Below are 20,320 nucleotides of genomic sequence, written 5' to 3' on the forward strand. Positions count from 1 at the left end.
CCGCCACCACGCCCGGCTAGTTTTTTGTATTTTTTAGTAGAGACGGGGTTTCACAGTGTTAGCCAGGATGGTCTCAATCTCCTGACCTCATGATATACTCCTGAGATTTACTACTTTATCATCATCACAAAATAAGAAACTGAGCCTAGTATGGAGTGGACAATGTCATGAAAACCCAATGGAAAATGAAACAGGGTCGCTTCTTCACAAGGCTTAATCCCAAATTTCTGAGCTAATTCTGAGCCCCACTTGTCCAGACTTCCCAAGTGTCATCCTTCATCCAATGGACCCATCCATGTGCCTCATTGCTAGAAACCAACAGTACACCACAGTCAAGAGTTGCAAAGAGACAAACTAGCCAACTGAATACAGAGCAGGCTCCCTTTCTAGACAATGCTGCCTTTCAGTTGTCCACAACAGGGGTAGAGTATCTGCAGAATGCAAATGGTTCTGCAGCCACAACCAGAAAACCAACAGTCTGATGGAAGCACAGATCTCTCCGCAATTCTGCTTTCAGTCTCTCAAGCTGGGAACACTGGCCTGGCTTGAGCTGGGAATCATCATGTCGAAACTTTGGGTATCCAATTTCCCTTTGCAAGTAGAGACATATCCAAAACAATCATCTGTGGTCAGGGCTGCAGAAAAGCCCATGCCATGAAAATCTCTGATCAAGCTGAAGTTTTCTTTACACTCCTTGAAGCCAAACTGTGTATACTGTCTTGTTCCCTCAATGTCCCAGAAGTGTGAGTGTGCTAAGTATGGTAAGAGGACAGAAACGTTAATGAGCAGAGTCCTTGGAAACCATGAGAGGGGTTGGAAGAAAATAACAGGAAAATGAAGACTGTGTAAAGGAAGTGAAAGGGCATGAGGGAAAAATGAAGAGGTGAGAAATTGACAAGGGCGTCTGAAATATGCAATGCCAAGTGTTGCTGGAGGAAGAGTTGGAAAAATAATAAATTTAAGTTCATCTGGTGTCTACTAGGTGTCTATCATGGATTAAGAGGGACAAGGGAAGAGCTGTATTAATCCTTAGGTCCTCAGTGGGCAGCGTAAGTACTGTACTCTACAGATGGATGGATGCATGGACGGATGGATGCATGGATGGATGGATGGGAGAGCGGGAGAGAGGGAGAACCGATGAATGAATAAATGAATGAATGAGGTGGTCACTCACTCCCCTCAAGGACTCTACAGGCTCTTTTAGAATAAGTGCATCTATAGATGTAATTCTTCTAGTCAAACCCTGCATTGATCAAAGTAGAAAGTGTTTTTGCTGAATATGGGGCAAGAAGCTATTAAACCGACAGAGTGGTTGAAAGAGAGAAGTCTGGAAATGAGAGAAGAGGGGTCAGAATGTAAAAGAGGAATCCTGGTTCCCTTCCACGGGCGTCCCGAGGTGCTTTGAGGAAGGGGAGAGCGGGTGTCCGCCTCTGGGGAGCCCACTCTCCGGGCTTCTACTGACCTGGTCTCCGCCTCACCGGCCTCTTGCGGCCGCTGCAGAAGCGCACTTTGCTGAACACCCCGAGGACGTGCCTCTCGCACAGGGAGCGCCCGTCTTTGCTGGGGCTGGAGCGGCGCTTGGAGGCCGACACTCGGTCGCTGTTGGACTCCCTCGCCTGCCGCTTCTGTCGGATCAAGGAGCTGGCTATCGCCGCAGCCATAGCTGCTCAGCGAGGGCCCCAGGCCCCAGGCTCTACTGCGCCCTCCGGCTCGCGCTCCGCCGGGGTGAGGGCAGGACCTCGGCGGCCAGGGACAGGGCAGTCGCGGGGAGGCAGTGCTAAAATTTGAGGAGGCTGCAGTACCGAAAACCCGGCGCTCACAAGGTTAGTCAAAGTCTGGGCAGTGGCGACAAAATGTGTGAAAATCCAGATGTAAACTTCCCCAACCTCTGGCGGCGGGGGCGGGGCGGTCCCAGGCCCTCTTGCGAAGTAGACGTTTGCACCCCAAACTTGCACCCCAAGGCGATCGGCGTCCAAGGGGCAGTGGGGAGTTTAGTCACACTGCGTTCGGGGTACCAAGTGGAAGGGGAAGAACGATGACCAAAATAACAAGCCGTGCCTCTGTTGGAGAGGCGCAAGCGTTGTAAGGTGTCCAAAGTATACCTACACATACATACATAGAAAACCCATTTACAAAGCAGAGTCTGGACCCAGGCGGGTAGCGCGCCCCGGGTAGAAAATACTAAAAAGTGAATAAAACGTTCCTTTAGAAAACAAGCCACCAACCGCACGAGAGGAGAGGAAGGCAGCAATTTAACTCCCTGCGGCCCGCGGTTCTGAAGATTAGGAGGTCCGTCCCGGCAGGGTGAGGTCTACAGAATGCATCGCGCCGGCTGCGGCTTTCCAGGGGCCGGCCACCCGAGTTCTGGAATTCCGAGAGGCGCGAAGTGGGAGCGGTTACCCGGAGCCTGGGTAGGGGCGCGGGGCGGGGGCAGCTGTTTCCAGCTGCGGTGAGAGCGACTCCCGGCCAGCAGCACTGCAAAGAGAGCGGGAGGCGAGGGAGGGGGAGGGCGGGAGGGAGGGAGGGAATATCCTCGAGGGCCAAGCACCCCTCGGGGAGAAACCAGCGAGAGGCGATCTGCGGGGTCCCAAGAGTGGGCGCTCTTTCTCTTTCCGCTTGCTTTCCGGCACGAGACGGGCACAGTTGGTGATTATTTAGGGAATCCTAAATCTGGAATGACTCAGTCGTTTAAATAAGCCCCCTCAAAAGGCAGCGATGCCGAAGGTGTCCTCTCCAGCTCGGCGCCCACACGCCTTTAACTGGAGCTCCCCGCCATGGTCCACCCGGGGCCGCCGCACCGAGCCGGTCTCCGCACAGGCTCAGAGGGAGCGAGGGAAGGGAGGGAAGGAAGGGGCGCCCTGGCGGGCTCGGGATCAGGTCATCGCCGCGCTGCTGCCCGTGCCCCCCAGGCTCGCGCGCCCCGGCAGTCAGCAGCTCACAGGCAGCAGATCAGATGGGGATTACCCGCCGGACGCAAGGCCGATCACTCAGTCCCGCGCCGCCCATCCCGGCCGAGGAAGGAAGTGACCCGCGCGCTGCGAACACCCGCGCGTCCGCTCGGGTGGGGCGGGGGCTGGCTGCAGGCGACGTCGGCTCGCGGAGGCTGCGGCTCCTGGCCGGAGCTGCCCACCATGGTCTGGCGCCGGGGGCGCAGGCGGGGCCCCTAGGCCTCCTGGCGCTACCGCGGGAGGCAGCCGAGCGCGCCACCCGGGCACTTGGGGCTGGAGGCGGAATCAGGGGCCGGGACCAGGAGGCAGGTGCGGGCGGCTGCCAACTCGCCCAACTTGCTGCGCGGGTGGCCGCTCAGAGCCGCGGGCTTGCGGGGCGCCCCCCGCCGCCGCGCCGCCGCCTCCCCAGGCCCGGGAGGGGGCGCTCAGGGCGGAGTCCCATTCATGGGCTGAGGCTCTGGGCGCGCGGAGCCGCCGCCGCCGCCCCACCGGCTGGCTCAGCTGGAGTGTTAGCTCCGCAGGAAACTCCGGGCAGGGGCAAGAGCCACCGAGATGGCGGGTGGGACGCAGAGCTGGCGGCAGCCAGAGTTCCTCCCGCACGGCCCGCCGACCCACGGAAGAGCGAAAGAGCGCCCAGGTGGGGCCGAGCTGGGCGCCGGGCTCCTGGAGCGCTGGGAAGCACAGCGCGCTCTAGTCAGGTTCCCTTTCCTCGCGCCCTCGGCTCCCAGACTCCCTTCTTTCCTCCCTCCCTCCCTCCCGCCACCCCCCTCCCTCCTCTGTGTTTTCTGTCTCTCCCCTTTTCTCCTCTCTACGCAATCCTACGTGATTGAGGTTTGGATGAGAAATTCTCAGAGGCAGAGCAAGGGAACTGCAGCTCGGGTCCCCTCTGTCCGGTCCCTCCCACAAGAGAAACACAACCACAGTGGGGGTTAAAGGACCCTAGGTGCGCAAAGAAGGGGTGAGAGATGGGGGAGCTGAGAAAATGCAGTCCACGCTCTCTCCAATAAGCTCGAGCACGTAGGATTCTCTGTTTAGTTAGGAAGAAAGTGAACACTGGAGAAAGTAACAATGACCTTTTGGACCTTATCATGGGCCCCACCTATGGCTCATTTTGGAACAGGAAAAAGTGTTTCCCTCCTTCTTGGAACCCAGATTTCTTGGTTCTGCTGGAAAGCTGCAAAGCAGGCACAGCCCCTAAAAAGAGAGCCCAAATAAGCAACCTGCACAGAGGGTCACTCCAAGTGCGGTGAGGGAGTGATGTGGACAAGGACAGTCAACCACAAGCTGTGGAGTGCAATCAGGTCCCCAGATGTGAGTGTGATGATGTCTGATGTCGGAGACACTGGGCAGAAGAGTTCTCCAAGTTAAAATGCAGCATGAAGCATTAATCACCTTCCATTCATGATAAAGTCTAGGAGCAGCTATTGGTTTCTACTTACAATTTCTCTTCATATATCCCTAATCTCTCTCCTTCAGACACCTCACTAAGCATCTAGGGTAGTGCGGAAGGATTAAATGTATGATTTCCAAGCACAGACAGGTGTATGTTGGAAACATTCTAATAGAAGGCAAGGAAAATGCAGGCCCTGGAAGCTACTGAAAATGGATGTGGGACTCAGAAGGACCCCAGGAGCTCTCTAGATATGAGCACAAACCTATGGGCCTAGCCAGGATTCACGTGGGAGATGAAAAGGATTGAGATCTGTGACGCTGTTCAGATCAAGCAGGAGTCTAACACCCTACAATGCCCAGGGGCCTGGACCTTCCAGGCTGCCAGCTGGGCAAAGCAGAGGCTGGCAGATAGGGGCTCATGGGACCAACAGCTGGGAGGAGGATTAAACAGGCAAGACATCCTGAGGAAAGGGAGAATCCCAGCTGTCATTTGGGAAGCACACATCCCCTGCAGCAGTTCAGTGTGGCTGAATGAAGACAGTGGATATATCCTTGGAATTCTAGCAATACAGAACCAGATATGTGAAAAAGACACACGCACACATACCTTACGTCCCAAAGCAAGGCTGAATGCATTTCCATATGTGCATCTGGATGGGGTGAGGGGCATTACTGAACATCAACCGGTAATTCTATCAATTAGGAAAATGTTCACATTCCACAAATAAAATTATTTTCCTTCCTTGGCTAACAGAAGACTTCTCTCATTCTTGAGCAAGGCAGACATGGATAGTACAGTGGGCTTTGGGGGCTCCCTGCCTTGCAAGTAAACACCCAAACAGACAAAGGTCAGCTAAGGGGAGTAGCCAGAGAAATAGGCAAGAGGGGGTGTATAATGAGGCCTTGAGGAAATTATTGCTAAATTTGGAGTCTCTTTTATATCCTCAAAATGGGGATAATCATTCTCATCTACCTCGCAGAACTGAATATGCATATGTAAGCGTTCTGAAAACTGGAGAATGCCAAATGAATGAATAAAATGATGGCTTTTTTTTTTTTTTCAAAGAAAATGCATGAGATTCACCTGAAACGCTTGTTAACATGCCGATTCCCGATGGTCTCTCAGAACACGAAGTGGAAGTCTGTATGGGTAGAGCCTGAGAATCTAAATTCTTAACAATTTCTCCAGGTGTCAGAGTTTCAGAGTTTAATGTATGTTTGCAAACTAAGTAATACTCGAAGACAGAAGTAAAACACGGCACATTTCTCCAGAACTGCAGTCCTGTGCACCACCACCCCACACCTCCTACAAAAGACCTGGAAAGAGGATGTGTATTCTTGAGTCTTTGTGTTGCTGATTTTTTTCTGTAGGTTGATGAGATAGGAGGGTGTGCTGATGCAGAAGGTAACCAATACAGAAGCACAGGAGAGAAGGAAGTTAGGAGGAAAGATGAAAAAGGTAACCGGTGCTGTTTGAAGTTCTCTCTGTCTTAACATGACAACATCAAGTTAGGCATTTAAAGAACAGAACAAAAACAATCCATGTCAGCTTTCTGAGAGCAACATTATTTCTGTGTTTAGATCTCTATTAAAACAATGCCAGTGTTTTGGATTCAATCAGACAACAAAGACTCCTTTTCTCCTTGCACTCCTGCAGCTATTGTCATAGTGCTTTTTGGCTTTTTAAGTCATCATCAGCATCATTTACTCCATTTCCCCAGTGAGAAGAGGTGAGTATAAAGAAATTTAAGAAGTTAGCTAGGACCTAAATATATGGATATTGAGCTCAGAAGCAATGCTTAAATCAGTTTATTTTGTATATAGAAATTCGTACGTTTCCTACCTGGGCCACTAAATCTCATAAGTCTTCCTCCAAAGTTACTTGTATATTTCCAATATCTTTGCATTTTGGGATCAGGAATGAAATTAAGTCAACCTACTGATGATTTAGGTTAAATTAACAACAAGGTATTTTAAAGGGTTATATCTCAGGGATACCAATACTTTTATTTTTACACTATCTTTCTTTGAACAACTTAAGAATTTCTTCTTCCTCTTCTGAAGACATTATGAGCAGAAGTTTTAATTACTTTGAAGAAAGTTGTCAAATGCACATCAAAATGATAATTATGTAGTTATATTTAGTTATATATATATATAGTCTTATGTTTTTGGCCTCTAGTCAAACAAATAAAAACATGGGCAGTCTTAATTATCTCCACATTTTAAAAGGAAAAAGAGGCTTTTTGGTCTTTTGCTTATTCATAGGCCATCTTTCAACTTCCAAATCTACTATTGGGCTAGTTAACACATTCGTTTTAAACATTGCATCATTCACAGATTGCATCCAGGGCTTTGTAAGTTACCGGGGAATTCCATACACCTCCACATTCTCTCTGCCCTCAACAAGCTTCCGGTTCATGACATTATGATCTTTCGTGGCTCTTGTTTTAATTGCCCAGTAGCTGTATGCTGCTGGACACGTTATTCAACCTCTCTAAACCACATCTGCAAAACAGATCCATAATAACACTAGCAGTACCTAACTAACTAGGCTCTTGCAAGGCTCAAAGAAGATGTGATAATAATGTAAAGTATGAGAATGACCATGCTGTTATTAAAATTTCCATTTAAATTAAGTCCCTGACATAAAATACAGATTTCTTAAAACAAGAAAACACACCTTATGATTCATACACATCATCATTCACTCTTGAAATGTATTTAACAAAGGCTGAAAATTTACTTGAAATGAATGATTAACCTTGACACTGTAATGGCAAACAGAATTTTCATTAGTGAAATATTGTCAATGTCCTTGTCTTGAAAACACAAAGAAGCCTAGCTCTGCTCTTACATCATCTTGCTCTGAAATCGGGCCCCTGCCTCAAAGTTGGGTGAATATGAGCTCACTGGGCTCTGCCACAGCAAATGGAAGAAGATCTTTTCTCCATGAATTTTATTATATAAAATAGCTGTACTTCCACTTGCTTTTCTCTGACATATTGTCAGTTACAATAGGCTGACAAAAGCAATATAAACAACTACTTCCTAATAATTTGTAAATTCCTTTATATAGCAAATTTATTCAGGGTGCTTTATTCAACAATTTGAAAACTGAATTACTACATGTTATATGTCCGTCTGGTTTTGGTCATATTCCAAAACAGAAAAGAGAATAGATTTAATTCCTCTTTATGACACAGATGAAGAGTGGTATCCTCATTGCCCAAATAGGAAAATTTTCAATGTTTTGGAGAATAGGTGTTTTGATAAGAAACATGGATATAATTAATGTGAGCCAATGATAAGTGTCCTGCACACTTATAAATGCATTACAATTATCGACACATTGAATCCTTACAACAAGTCTATGAGGTAAGTTCTGTCATATCACCATTTAATGAATGAAGAAACCCGGGCAGAGAGGTTAAGTTGTTTAACCAAGGTCACTCAGCTATGAATTGCCAGAGTTCAGATTCACACCCATATAATTTATTTCCTGAGCTTCCCTTTTACTTCTGTGTTACACTTATGTCAACAAAAACATAACACCATGAATAATTACAACCATGTAATAAAGTCAGTAAAATAAGCATATACAAATCATATACATTTATGTAACTCTTTACTGATTACAAATCATCTTCCCATGTATTATCTCACTGAGACTCTTCAACAATCTTATGATGGAAGTTAAAGGCAAAATAATAATTCAGTTTCACAAACTGAGACTCCAGTAAGTAATGTGATAGCCCAAGGTAATACAATCAATGAGTGAAGATCTGTGAGTTTAATCCAGGCCTTCTAACTGCAATGTGACTACTGCCCTAACTAAAGTAACCTGGAGGGGAAAATTGAGAATGCCAAATGTACTTCCATTCACTAGCTTCTAACATGGTTTCACATCTTGTGCATGACCTTGAAGAGATCATTTTGTGTTGGAAGGGAGAGGAAACAAGTATCCCAAATTCTCTCCTTGTGAAGCTCTTACCTTTTTCTAGATGAGGGAGCTACTCCTGGTTTTACTATTGTTGGCCAAGGTAGAGTACTATGTTTTCTTTGGTTCTAGGAGGGTGGTCTTGAAACACTCTCCTTCTTAGTTTAGTAATTCAAGTTGAGCTCAATATGAAAATCGTAGGGAAACTAAGTTAAAACAGAAATGAAAGAAGCTTACAAGGGGAGAAACATACATTTCCTCCATTTTCATTCCTTAAAAATGTACATTGGTTTGACTTATACCACCTAGGAGATGGTTGGTACTTGGTTAAGGATGCTGAAAGACCTGTCACAACAGACTGCCCATCATTTAATCCTACTCTAAGTCCCACTGTCACTAACCCAGTGCTGCTGACTGAGAACGAACTGCACCGGCAGCAGGAGCGAGCGCCGCTCTCCGAGTTTGGAGACTAGACTGAAACTTTTTGGGGGAGGGGTCAAAGGGGACTTTTTACAGTGATGGAATGTAACATTAGATACATGTGTATATAAGACAGTGGATCTTTTTATGACATATCATCAGAAGAGAAATCCCCCTGGCTTTGGTTGGTTTCGTACATTTAGCTATATGTAGCTTACGTGCTTTCTCCTGTTCTTTTAATTATGTGAAACTGAAGAACTGCTTTTCTTGTTTTCCTTTTTAGAAGTTTTTTTCCTTAATGTGAAAGTAATTCGACCAAGTTATAATGCACTTTTGTTTTTAACAAATCCCCTCCTTAAACGGAGCTATAAGGTGGCCAAATCTGAGAACAATTAAATTTATTTTAGTTTTAATAAATTTACGTAAATGTAAATTTACATTTACGTAAATTTATGTAAACATAAAAAAAAAACAAAAACCTTTTCCTTTTCAAAGAGAAACTCGGCTGGAAGATCTCTATTTGAATGTAAAACCCATAAGGACAGTGGCATTGTCTATTTTGTTTACTTTTTTAATTTTTAATTTTTATTTTTTATTTTTTGAGACAGAGTCTCGCTCTGTCCCCCAGGCTGGAGTGCAGTGGCGCGATCTCGGCTCACTGCAAGCTCCGCCTCCTGGGTTCAGGCCATTCTCCTGCCTCAGCCTCCCGAGTAACTGGGACTACAGGCGCCCGCCACCATGCCTGGCTAACTTTTTGTATTTTTAGTAGAGATGGGGATTCACCGTGGTCTCGATCTCCTGACCTTGTGATCCGCCCACCTCGGCCTCCCAAAGTGCTGGGATTACAGGCGTGAGCCACCGCACCCGGCCTATTGTGTTTACTTTCTTATCTCTAGTCCTTAAAATAATCTTTGCACATAGCCAGATATTCAAAAAATACTCACATAAATGAATTAATTCATCCATCCATCCACCCAGCTTTTTGAGTCAAATAGATGCATCGGTCATCCCCAAGTGAAGACTGGGGTATCAACTCCTTGGACCAGGAAATAAGCTCAGCTAACTCAAGGGCAGCTTCCACATTTCCAAAGTTGATTGTTGTGTTTTATCAACAATCCCTAAAATTCTCTGCCTAAATCCAATCTATCTATTAAATCTGATATCCTCAGAGGGTACATGGTACCTAGGTTTCTGCTCTGATCAACCTCCATCCCCATATTTAGGCCTATATTTTCAGTTCTGATACTTCTCTCTCTCTCTCTCTCTCACACACACACACACACACTCATGTTCACAGAAGAAAGGAATATAAAAAGGCAAACAGAGCCACAGACATCAGGTAAAATGAGTAGGCAACTTTAAAGTCTCAGAATATGACTAAAATGACCTTAAAATGGTTTAATGATCCTCACATTTATACTGTCACCCATGTTCACTGAGATTCTTTCTCCATGGGCCATTCCTAGTTGCTCTCATTTCTAAATTTAGATTCCAAATTTTCAGGGAATGGATCTTGTTGAAATAGCAGTCTCTTACAGCACCCACCACATGACTGACACTCAAAATACACTATTAACACCACAATAAGGCCGGGCGCGGTGGCTCAAGCCTGTAATCCCAGCACTTTGGGAGGCCGAGGCGGGCGGATCACAAGGTCAGGAGATCGAGACCATCCTGGCTAACCCGGTGAAACCCCATCTCTACTAAAAAATACAAAAAACTAGCCGGGCGAGGTGGCAGGCGCCTATAGTCCCAGCTACTCGGGAGGCTGAGGCAGGAGAATGGCGTGAACCCGAAAGGCAGAGCTTGCAGTGAGCTGAGATCCGGCCACTGCACTCCAGTTTGGGCGACAGAGCGAGACTCCGTCTCAAAAAATAAAAAATAAAAAAAAATAAAACCACAATAAATTCATATTTTTGTCCTCTGCATGCACACAGCACCAGACACTGTGAAAGTAACAATTAATCAGAGATCTCACTGATCCTGTGCTCACAGGTATTTGATGTTGAGTAAGATTTTACTGCAGATAACTGAAATATATTAACTGATTAGAAAAAAACTGTCAGAGGATCAAATGGAAGTTTGGACAAGGTGACCAGTAGGTCATTTCTTGTACTAATTTTGTAGAATTCTCTAAGAGTAAAATGTTAAGTAGAAAGAGTATGCAATTTAGAGTACATAATTTGTCTTTACTTAAAGCTACTTTGTCTACCTGAGTTGAAGTTTATTTGCCTGTAAAACAACTATATTATAGGACCTAAATTGGTGAAAATAATAGGTTGAAATGATGGCCCTGATTTGTCAAATGAGAAAAAGTGTGAATGAATAAATGAGTGAATAAACAGATAAGCAGATGAGTGGATGGATGTTTGTATGGAGGAAATATAGCATATTTCATTTAAATATCCCTAAATTAGCCTTGTTAGGCTAAGCAAAATTGCTCCCAATAGAAATTTAACAAGATGTGGGGAGCGTCTTAGCAGATTAAAAGCATTGAAGAATTGTAGGATAGTACATGAAAGTATGTAATAAAAATCTGTCACTCACTTAAAAATCATTTTTACATAAAATAATAACACCCTGTGCCTAGTATTACCCACTAATCCAACCTGCAACATGACGTCAAGGAGGCATTGATGTAGATGTCTGTGTGACTGCGAAGTCTACAGCCAAAACAGACAGATTATCGGATAGATACAGATAGGTATGCATTTCGATGCTCAGCTCTCCAGAAAAGCAGGTATAAGATAATGTATAAGAATATTTATTTAAACAGTATTTGAAGCAGGAAGAAACAATATTTTTTCAATGTTTTGGACGGGATAATCATATCTAAACTTGTAGTGTTAACTGGAAGGGATCTCATGAGGTCATCAGCCTACTGTAGATAATGTATACACATTGTAGTCAGCTAGCAGCAGTTTAAGAGAAGAGATTTATTTAAAAGTAGGCTGAAAATTGTCTCCAGGTTGGTTGAGTATGCTAATGGCATGTCAATGGAAAAGCAGCATGATCCTCATTGCATTTTGACAGTTCTTTCTCTCATTTCTATAAGAGGGGCCATGACAAGAAAATAGCCATAACTGGCCTTTAAAAGATAAGTAACCAAAAGTGTTTATTAATTCGTGAGGACAAAAGGCAGGGAACGAATGTTGACTTCATGCCAAGACAAGTAGAATTCATTACCAAAAAAAAAAAAAAAAATTCTAAAAATGACCTGTGTATAAGAGTAGACATAGAATTTGAGGGTAAGAATCTGACTTAGAATTTTTGTTCCTCCTATAAGAACATAGTATAGTGTTTTGAATATAAGATAGACTCTGTAAGCATGTGTTGATTTTTAACTTTGACTTAAAACTAATAAATGTTCAGGATGAGTGAGAATAATCTCAAATAGTGGAATCACCTTTGATCTCTGATAGCACCAGTTAAGTAGTGGCTATTAAAACAAGAAATAAATGTTTGATAAATATGGTCAAAAACACATGGTTTTAATCTAGGTGAGTTTCCCTTCTCTCCTTTGTACATCTAGCAGATACTGAACTCCTGATAAAACCCTGAGGCAACCCTGAGAAAAACCTACGGTAAACCCACACCACTCTAGGGAAGGGAAAGCTTATGCCCTACGTGAGGGAAACATCATCGTTTCAGGCAACATCTAAGAAACCTGAGCCTTGGAAGGTGCATCTAAACTCAAAAAAAGAGGTTGTTCCTTGTTCTTTTGTGTCTGGATTTTGAATAATTTGCCCATGTTTATGGTTGTGCTGACAGACAAAGGAAGAGATCCTCTACCAAGCAGAATTAAGCCAGGAACTGAACAGGAAAACAATCTCATAGGGATTATTTTAAGATATTAGTCTGGAGTGGTGGACTCCAAAGAGTGAACCATATCAAGTTATGTAGATGTTAGATGCAAATTACTCGCCACATTGCAATTTTCTTTGTTACGCCCTGGCTTTCAATAAAGTCTTATGTCAATGTTCCTGCTCAGTCTCTCTTTTGCTGCTCATAATTAATAAAAAAGTTAATATGTCAATGCTTAGGCCAGGAGCTACATACTACGTGGCACCATGGAAATAACAAACATGATTAATGAGAGTCTCCAAGCTGTATCTCTGGGGTGAGTTAATCCTCGCTACAAGACGCTCTCCTTCAACACAGACTATGGAGAATTAACAGTATGATGTCAGTCAAGAAGTCATTGGGAATCCTTTGAACCACAGAAAAATGTCAAAAAACTCTGTGTTCCAATTATAGGTTAAAAGTGTTTGAGGGACAGGAAGGATAGGGTAGGGAATAGAAAGGACATTGCTCTGGTTTGAATCTGTGTCCGTGCCCAAATCTCATGTTGAATTGTAATCCCAGTGTTTGAGGAGGTCGGCCAGGTTGGAGGTAATTGGATCATGGGGGCAGATTTCCCTCTTGCTGTTCCCGTGACAGTGAGTTCTCATGAGATCTGACTGTTTAAAAGTGTATGGCACATCCCCTCTCACTCTCTTGCTATTGCTCCAGCCATGTAAGATATGACTCTTTCCTCTTTGCCTTCCACCACGATCTTAAAGTTTCCTGAGGTCTCCCGAGCTATGCTTCCTGTATAGTCTGCAGAACCGTGAGCCAATTAAACCTCTTTTCTCTATAAATTATCCAGTCTCAGACAGTTATTTATAGCAATGCGGGAACAGACTAATATGGACATTAAGATTTATTAGACACCTTCTACACACCACGCACAGTCCTGGGCTCTACACAGATTATTTTACCTAATCCTCACAATAACCCTGGCAAGGCCAACATTGTTATTCACATGGTACAATGAGAAAACTAAAAGGCATAGAAAGTTAATTAATTGTCTGAAATATGGGTCAGGTCCAGAATTCAAATCCAGTTCAGTGCACTCCAAATCCAAAGCTCTCTTCTTGACTTTTTTTAAGATGATGAATCCACAAAATGAACTTATGAGGCCTATCAATATTCTTGAAAAGTAAAAAAAAAAAAAAAAAAGGTAAGATAACTTATCATTTAAGGTCACCCACAATCTAAGTCAGGGGCATCCATGCTATTTGTTCCTTGGTGATCATGACCCCATTTGAAATACTAGTTAACAAACAGAGCTGGGGAAACAGACACTGAGGAAAGTGAGGCCTATGTTCAAGTGTTTGAAGAACTTGAATATCCTGTGTGTGCAGGAGATTCACACTAAGAACTAGATATTCTGTGTGTGCAGAGGCAAACTTGGATGCCTCTATTCCACCCATGGAACAGACTGCATCGCAAAATGGCAAAGTGGTGTCCCCACCATCAGAGACTTTCCACTCAAGATCAGGAGCAACACCATGGTTAGTGGGTTCTAAGAAATCAGACAGGCATTCTATAAAATGATTAAGGTCAGCATTGCTGGGGGTGGAGAGTGAATCAAAATCATTATAGACTGCATCCAAGGCAATACTTGGGAAAACTTTCATTCATTTTAAAGGATATAAAAAAGGGAAAATAAGGAATCATGAATCAATAATGAAAGTGATTGCTGGGGATGTGGGAGAAATGACAGAAGGATGGAAGATTCAAGGAGATAGTCATGCAAATAGTCATGGAAAGCACATCTTTACTAACCCTGAAAGAAACCACAGGGCTAAACACTTCTCTATGGCATCAAATGTGTATTGTAAAGGCTCTCATCCTTGATTAAATAAGTAGATTTTAACAAACGGTTGAAAACCTAAATGATAATGTTCCTCTGAGTTGTGGTATTTGAGAATAAGAAAAAGAAAACATATTAACCTATTAAGTTGCACGTGAGGAAAGCTCCCCTGGAAAGGCCAGGATAAAAAGCTACTAGGTTGTTCGTCAAAACTACAGTGGATCCTGTGGAAGATGATCATTGACTCTTTTGGATTCCTACGTAGGAAAGATCCCAGTTTGGGGTAAGGCACCTCAAAATAACCAAAAGCTGATGAGCTTAAAGGTGAGCACAGACCAAAAGAAAACGGTCGGGGGTGGAAATCGGGCTATTAGGAGCTCTGCTATGGTTCCCTCATATCAGGCCTTCTGCAGGTTAAGTGTTAGGCTCATATTAGAAAATGTGAAAAGGAAACACTTACTTTAGCCTTTAGTCATAGTTGTTTCCTACAAGTAATTCCACTAAAAGTAATCACAGAGAAATCTGGAGACTCAATGATACAGCTCAGATGTTCATCCCCTCCAACTCTTATGTTGAAATATGACCACCGATGTTGGAGGTGGGGCCTGGTGGGAGGTGTTTGGGTCATGGGGGCAGATTCTTCATACATGGCTTGGGCCCTCTCCATGGTAATGAGTGAGTTCTCACTCTGTTAGTTCATGTGAGAGTTAATTGTTAAAAAGAGTCTGGGATGTACCCCTTCTCTCTCTTGCTCCCTCTCTAGCACTGTGACACTGCCTGATTCCCCTTCGCCTTCTGCTGTGAGTGAAAGCTTCTTGAAGCTCTCCCCAGAGAGAGATGCTGGTGCCATGCTTCTTATACAAACTACAGAATCACAAGCCAAATAAACCTCTTTTCTTTATAAATGCCCAACCTCAGGTATTCGTGTTTAGCAACATCAAATGGGCTACTACACTTAATTATTGGCAAAAAGAAAGAAATACTTAAATCTCAGTACACACTCACAGCTCATCATATAGTATCTTTGATTTCATCTTTTCAGGAAGAAAAAGGAGAATCACAATTTGGAAAAACTAAAAACCAATTGGAGAAAACTGACTACAAACTGAAAAAAAAAAGTCTTACAAAGTGTTTTATCAATGAAATGCTACGGAACACAATGAAGAGGGTGGAGAGATATTCAACGAGAATCGACAGGGGCCACTACATGCATGAAGTTAGGAGCGTTGAAAGGCAACCATCCCATTTCCTGCTTGACAATGTTTAACTGACTCCATGCACAGTATTATCTTTAAAAGTAGAAAGTAGGCATGTGCTCCACCAGTAGGTGAGAAAGTTGAGTGACCACAGAAAGGTCACTTAACCTCTGTACATCAATTTACTCATCCATAAAATGAGAAATTGTTAAAAGAATAACCAATGATCTTTATGATTTAAGTCCTTTAATGAAGATTACTTTGGGAAGATTACTTCTGGAAACAGGTGTGACACTCAGTTTTAGAGATTCTAAACAATAAGAAAAAAAAGTATATAGTCTAAAGCACCAAAGTATTTTCAATGTGACTGCTTACTTGAAAAAAAAAAAAAAGACTTTAGTAGCTGTAGCAAAGATTGTCAGCATGGAACACTATGCAGCCATAAAAAAGGATGAGTTCACGTCCTTTGCAGGGACATGGATGAGGCTGGAAACCGTCATTCTCAGCAAACTGTCACAAGAACAGAAAACCAAACACTGCATGTTCTTACTCATAAGTGGGAGTTGAACAATGAGAACACATGGACATAGGGAGGGGAACATCACACACCAGGGCCTGTCGGGAGATGGAGGGCCAGGGGAGGGATACCATTAGGAGAAATACCTAATGCAGATGACAGGTTGATGGGTGCAGCAAACCACGACGGCACATGTATACCTACGTAACAAACCTGCACGTTCTGCACATGTACCCCAGAACTCAGAGTATAAGTAAAAAAAAAAAAAAAAGAATAAATGACTCATCTCAACGAAACTCTCTTGAAGCTGCTAAGTTCTCCAGTTTTAGTTCAATCGGAATTCCTCTCTCTCTGAATAAGTGGTGCTGGTGGTGAAGGAAAGAAGTATGAAGGTGTCTGTTAACTGTGGAGATGGCCCAAAACAACATAAAGCTGTCCCTATCATAGCTGGACTTCAAAGGTTTTTGCTTTAGTTTTTTTCTTTTTTTTTTTTTTTGGCTTTTGGTATTTTTTTTCCTGTGGACAATTTCTATATAGATAATAAATCTTAGATATCTGTTGATGAACAGTTTTGTAATAATTTGGATAAAAGAATGAGGTAATTCTACAGTGAGGAGAGTCAACAGAGGAAATACATTCTAATGGACTTGTTTCTAGCCTGACCTGAATTTTTATTCTGATGTTACTTACTCAATATGGAACCTTGGACAAATTATTCCTCTTTTTTGGTCTCTATTTCCTTATTCTTAAAATGAGATTAGCCAGATGATTGCTAAGGTCTCTTTCTACTCTAAAATTCTATGACTCTAAATATAGAGCTCACCAACATCATATTACTTAAACAAAACAAAGTAGGAAGCATTTTCTGTTATCTTCCAAAGTAACTTCAGAGTAGTTAACTAAAGTGAAAAGAGCATTGGTTATCCTGCTTTCCCTAGGCCATTGGCTAGATTCCCTCAGTCCCCAGAAGAACTAAACCTGACTCACTATCTTGTGCCGCAAAGCACTTCTCTATAACTGGATAAAGGCAATAATATTTAAAGCAAAGATTTTTTCGAGTGCTTATTATTTACCAGGAACTGGTAAATACACATATAAAGTCTAAGCACTTTATATGTATCAACTTATTATCACAACCACCCTATTACATTGGTATTATTGTCAACATGTAAACAGAAGAACAAAAAAAAAGTAACATGGTTAAGGTTATACAGCTATCAAAGGGAATGACCATGATTTGAACTCAGCAAGTTTGGGTTCAGCCTCTTACTAACGGATGAATCGCCTTTCAGTTCTGTGGTCCCAGTGTAGTGGGGGAGGAAGGGTGCTAGTTCTGGTGCCAGTGATGGCTATGATAGCTCTTCTTTTTTGTTCTCTATGAAAAGAAAGCATGTGGCTGGGCAGGGTGGGAAAACCCGATGTGAATGAAAATCTTCTAAGTAAGCCTTGACACTGACAGCTCCGTGAGTTTATCATCCTAACTGAGCCCTGTCATCGCACAGCATCTCACGTCTACTTCCTCGAAAACTGTGGGTAAGACTTAATCCTGCTTCTGAAGCAGAATCAGGCCTAAATGTGTGGCTCACTAATTTTCTTCTTTGTTAGAGAGCCCCCTGTTGCATAATTTGTGTAATGAAAGTATGTATAGTTTTGCTAACCAATTCTCCTAGCGCCACTAAAATGTGTGAGTGATTTTAGAAATTATATGGGCAATACGCATAAAATACCAACCTCTGATTTTCTTTTTGGAGTATTCAATCCTAGGGAGCCATTTTCTAAGTATGTATCTAGAAGAGCAACTTCACACAGCATTAAGTCGCTAAGTTCTCGGGTTTTTCATTCTCAAGTATAACTGCTGTTAGCTTATTGAGAGAGCCTGGGCAAACAGCTTAAATTTTTTGTTTCTTAAGATCATTTCCAAAATGAATACAGCAGACTCTCATGATAAAGCCTTAGATAGAAAGATTTAGATATGGAATCACCACATACAATACTTGAAATGGAAAGAACTTTAAGAATTATTCAGGCTTATGCCCTCATTTTAAAGATTATGAAATTGAAGACTGAGAAAGGTGCAATATGCTTTAGGTCACACAGTTTTTGGTAGCTTAAGCAGAAATACAGCTTAGGCCTCCTGATTCTAGGACCAGTGGTTTCTCTGGTATAAGGTTTAAGTTTTCTATTAAAGACTACGTTTTAGGCTTTTTTAAAAAGTTCTAACCAAAACTAGTATGTACAAAATGACAGTTTATAGAAGCTTCCCATTCAAGCCTCACAACCACTCAGTAAGACAGTTACTTATTATTATCAACATTCACTATATGCCAAATTTATAGCTGCATAAGCAGAAGCTCAGGCTGCTGAGGAAGTGGCCCATGGTTGCATTAGCATTCTAGTTCTGATCTTTGAAATTTGAAATTCATTTTCTTCTTCGGACCTTTACTTGACCCTGCCCTCTTTAAATTTGTTTCAGGTAAGATCAAATGAATTATAAAATCTTCAAAAAAGCGACTATTAATGCTTTCCCCAAAGTGTCCCCAATTAGCTAAGCATTTCTTCACTGGTCACTTCCCCAGATCCTGTTCATCTGACATCTATTTCCAAATAAAACAGGATTCTTTAGAACAGCAGGAATTTCTCCCACTGGTTTATTGCATAGGATAAGACAGTCTTAATTATTTTTGTAACCATAGAAGTATCATCAAAATACAGAATTATTTGTAATGCTAATGAGAATTTTCTTCACCAGGTAGTGCTGTTTGCAAAACATCTGGTGTACCATGCCAAAAATACATAGGAGCTGAAAGGCAGGATGCAAACTTTGCCTCAGGATCTTCTCCACCAGGTAATTTCAAGACAGGCATTGCCTTTAATATATGTATTAGATGTTGCAGTATCTGATAGTCACATAACTAATTTCTTTAATTAGTTCACCCCTTGTGCATCTTGACTTCAAGGATTCAATTAAACACAAAACTTGCAACTTGGTGCTAGAGTATTCATTAACCTGCAAGTTATCTTTTAAAACAACTATAGTCTAGGGAAAATTTCATGCAGATATGAATTTTCCTTTGTCCTGAATATATATAATTTGAATCGTATGCCAAAGGAAGACAGTCTGTAAACAACAATGTTTATTCTTAGCAATAATTCGCCTTATACACACACAGAGACATACACACACACAAACACACACACATATCTTACATCTTACCAATTTCTTTATTTACCAATATAAAACTTTGCAATAGACCATGTTTTTTATCCCTTCACCAGTCTTCTTGCCTCAGCACTTTATAATTTTATGCATATACAATATACATATATATGCATAAAATATGATACATACTACATACAAGATGCATACAAGGTGAGTTGTCATGTATATACATATTTGTTGTTTTATATATATATTGCATATACGTGTGTATAAAATTTTAAAATGCTAAGGGAAGAACTAGTGAAGGAGAGGAGAAAAGTGGTCTCTTGCCAACTTTTTCTACCAAAGCATTTATGTGCTTTTCCTTTTACATCCATCCCTCAGTCATTGGGCACCTACCACATGCCAAACTGCTGATCACATGAGAGACATAAAGAAATAAAATATAATTTCTCTCCTTAGAGCGTACTGTCTAGTGGATGGACCTGGTATTTTATGTAGTAACAGAATGAAGCACATACAAATGAAAGGTGGGCTCTGCGCTGAGATGTTCAGGAGAGAAGGACACTCTTCTCAATTAGAAGGGTCCTTACAAGGTTTCACCATGGAGTGACATGAGAACTGCTCACTTAAAGAAAAGTGGGATGCAGTCTCCCAGGAATAAGTCTGAGAAAGGCCTTCTAAACAGACAGGAAAGGAAAAGCACAAAGGTGTCAAACATCAAGGCTATGTCAGTCTGTGGATGTCCTCCAGGGCAGTGACCCCATGTGTCTTACTATCATTTCTCATGTGTCAAACTCATGATTAAAATTAAATCAATCAAACAAAACAGTAAATGAATGAACAGTGTTTGGAGAGTGTTAACAGTTTATTAGGTCGAGAAAATAAGACATGTGGAGATATATGATAGAAATCGTAACAAATCACTAGCGAATAGAATGCATTGCTATGTAATTTGTGCCTCATCTTCAAGGCAACAGAGAGCCATTGAAAGTTTTTTAAGAGAACTGTGATAGAATTTAATCTATAAAGTCATGTACTATTGTAGTTTTTAATGAAAGTAATTGGGTAAATGTGGTACAACAGAGTAGTAATCAGATTCATTCATT

The 20,320-nt window shown here is 42.2% G+C and overlaps 1 protein-coding gene across 4 annotated transcripts in view; it reads right to left on the minus strand.

The window, feature by feature from the left end:
- FGF12 (fibroblast growth factor 12) overlaps nt 1-20,320 on the minus strand; it is a 595,999-nt gene that overhangs the window by 255,439 nt on the left and 320,240 nt on the right. Inside the window, exon 1 of one of the 4 annotated variants that reach the window (XM_023214750.3) lies at nt 1,463-1,905. The exons of the other annotated variants lie outside the window; for them this stretch is intronic. Coding sequence (XP_023070518.1) covers nt 1,463-1,661 — 199 coding nt within the window. The 5' untranslated portion in view covers nt 1,662-1,905. Of the gene's footprint in view, nt 1-1,462; nt 1,906-20,320 lie in introns of those variants that run through there. 4 annotated transcript variants of the gene reach the window in all.

This window comes from Piliocolobus tephrosceles, chromosome 2, assembly GCF_002776525.5.
Source record: "Piliocolobus tephrosceles isolate RC106 chromosome 2, ASM277652v3, whole genome shotgun sequence".
NCBI classification, from domain to species: Eukaryota; Metazoa; Chordata; class Mammalia; order Primates; family Cercopithecidae; genus Piliocolobus; species Piliocolobus tephrosceles.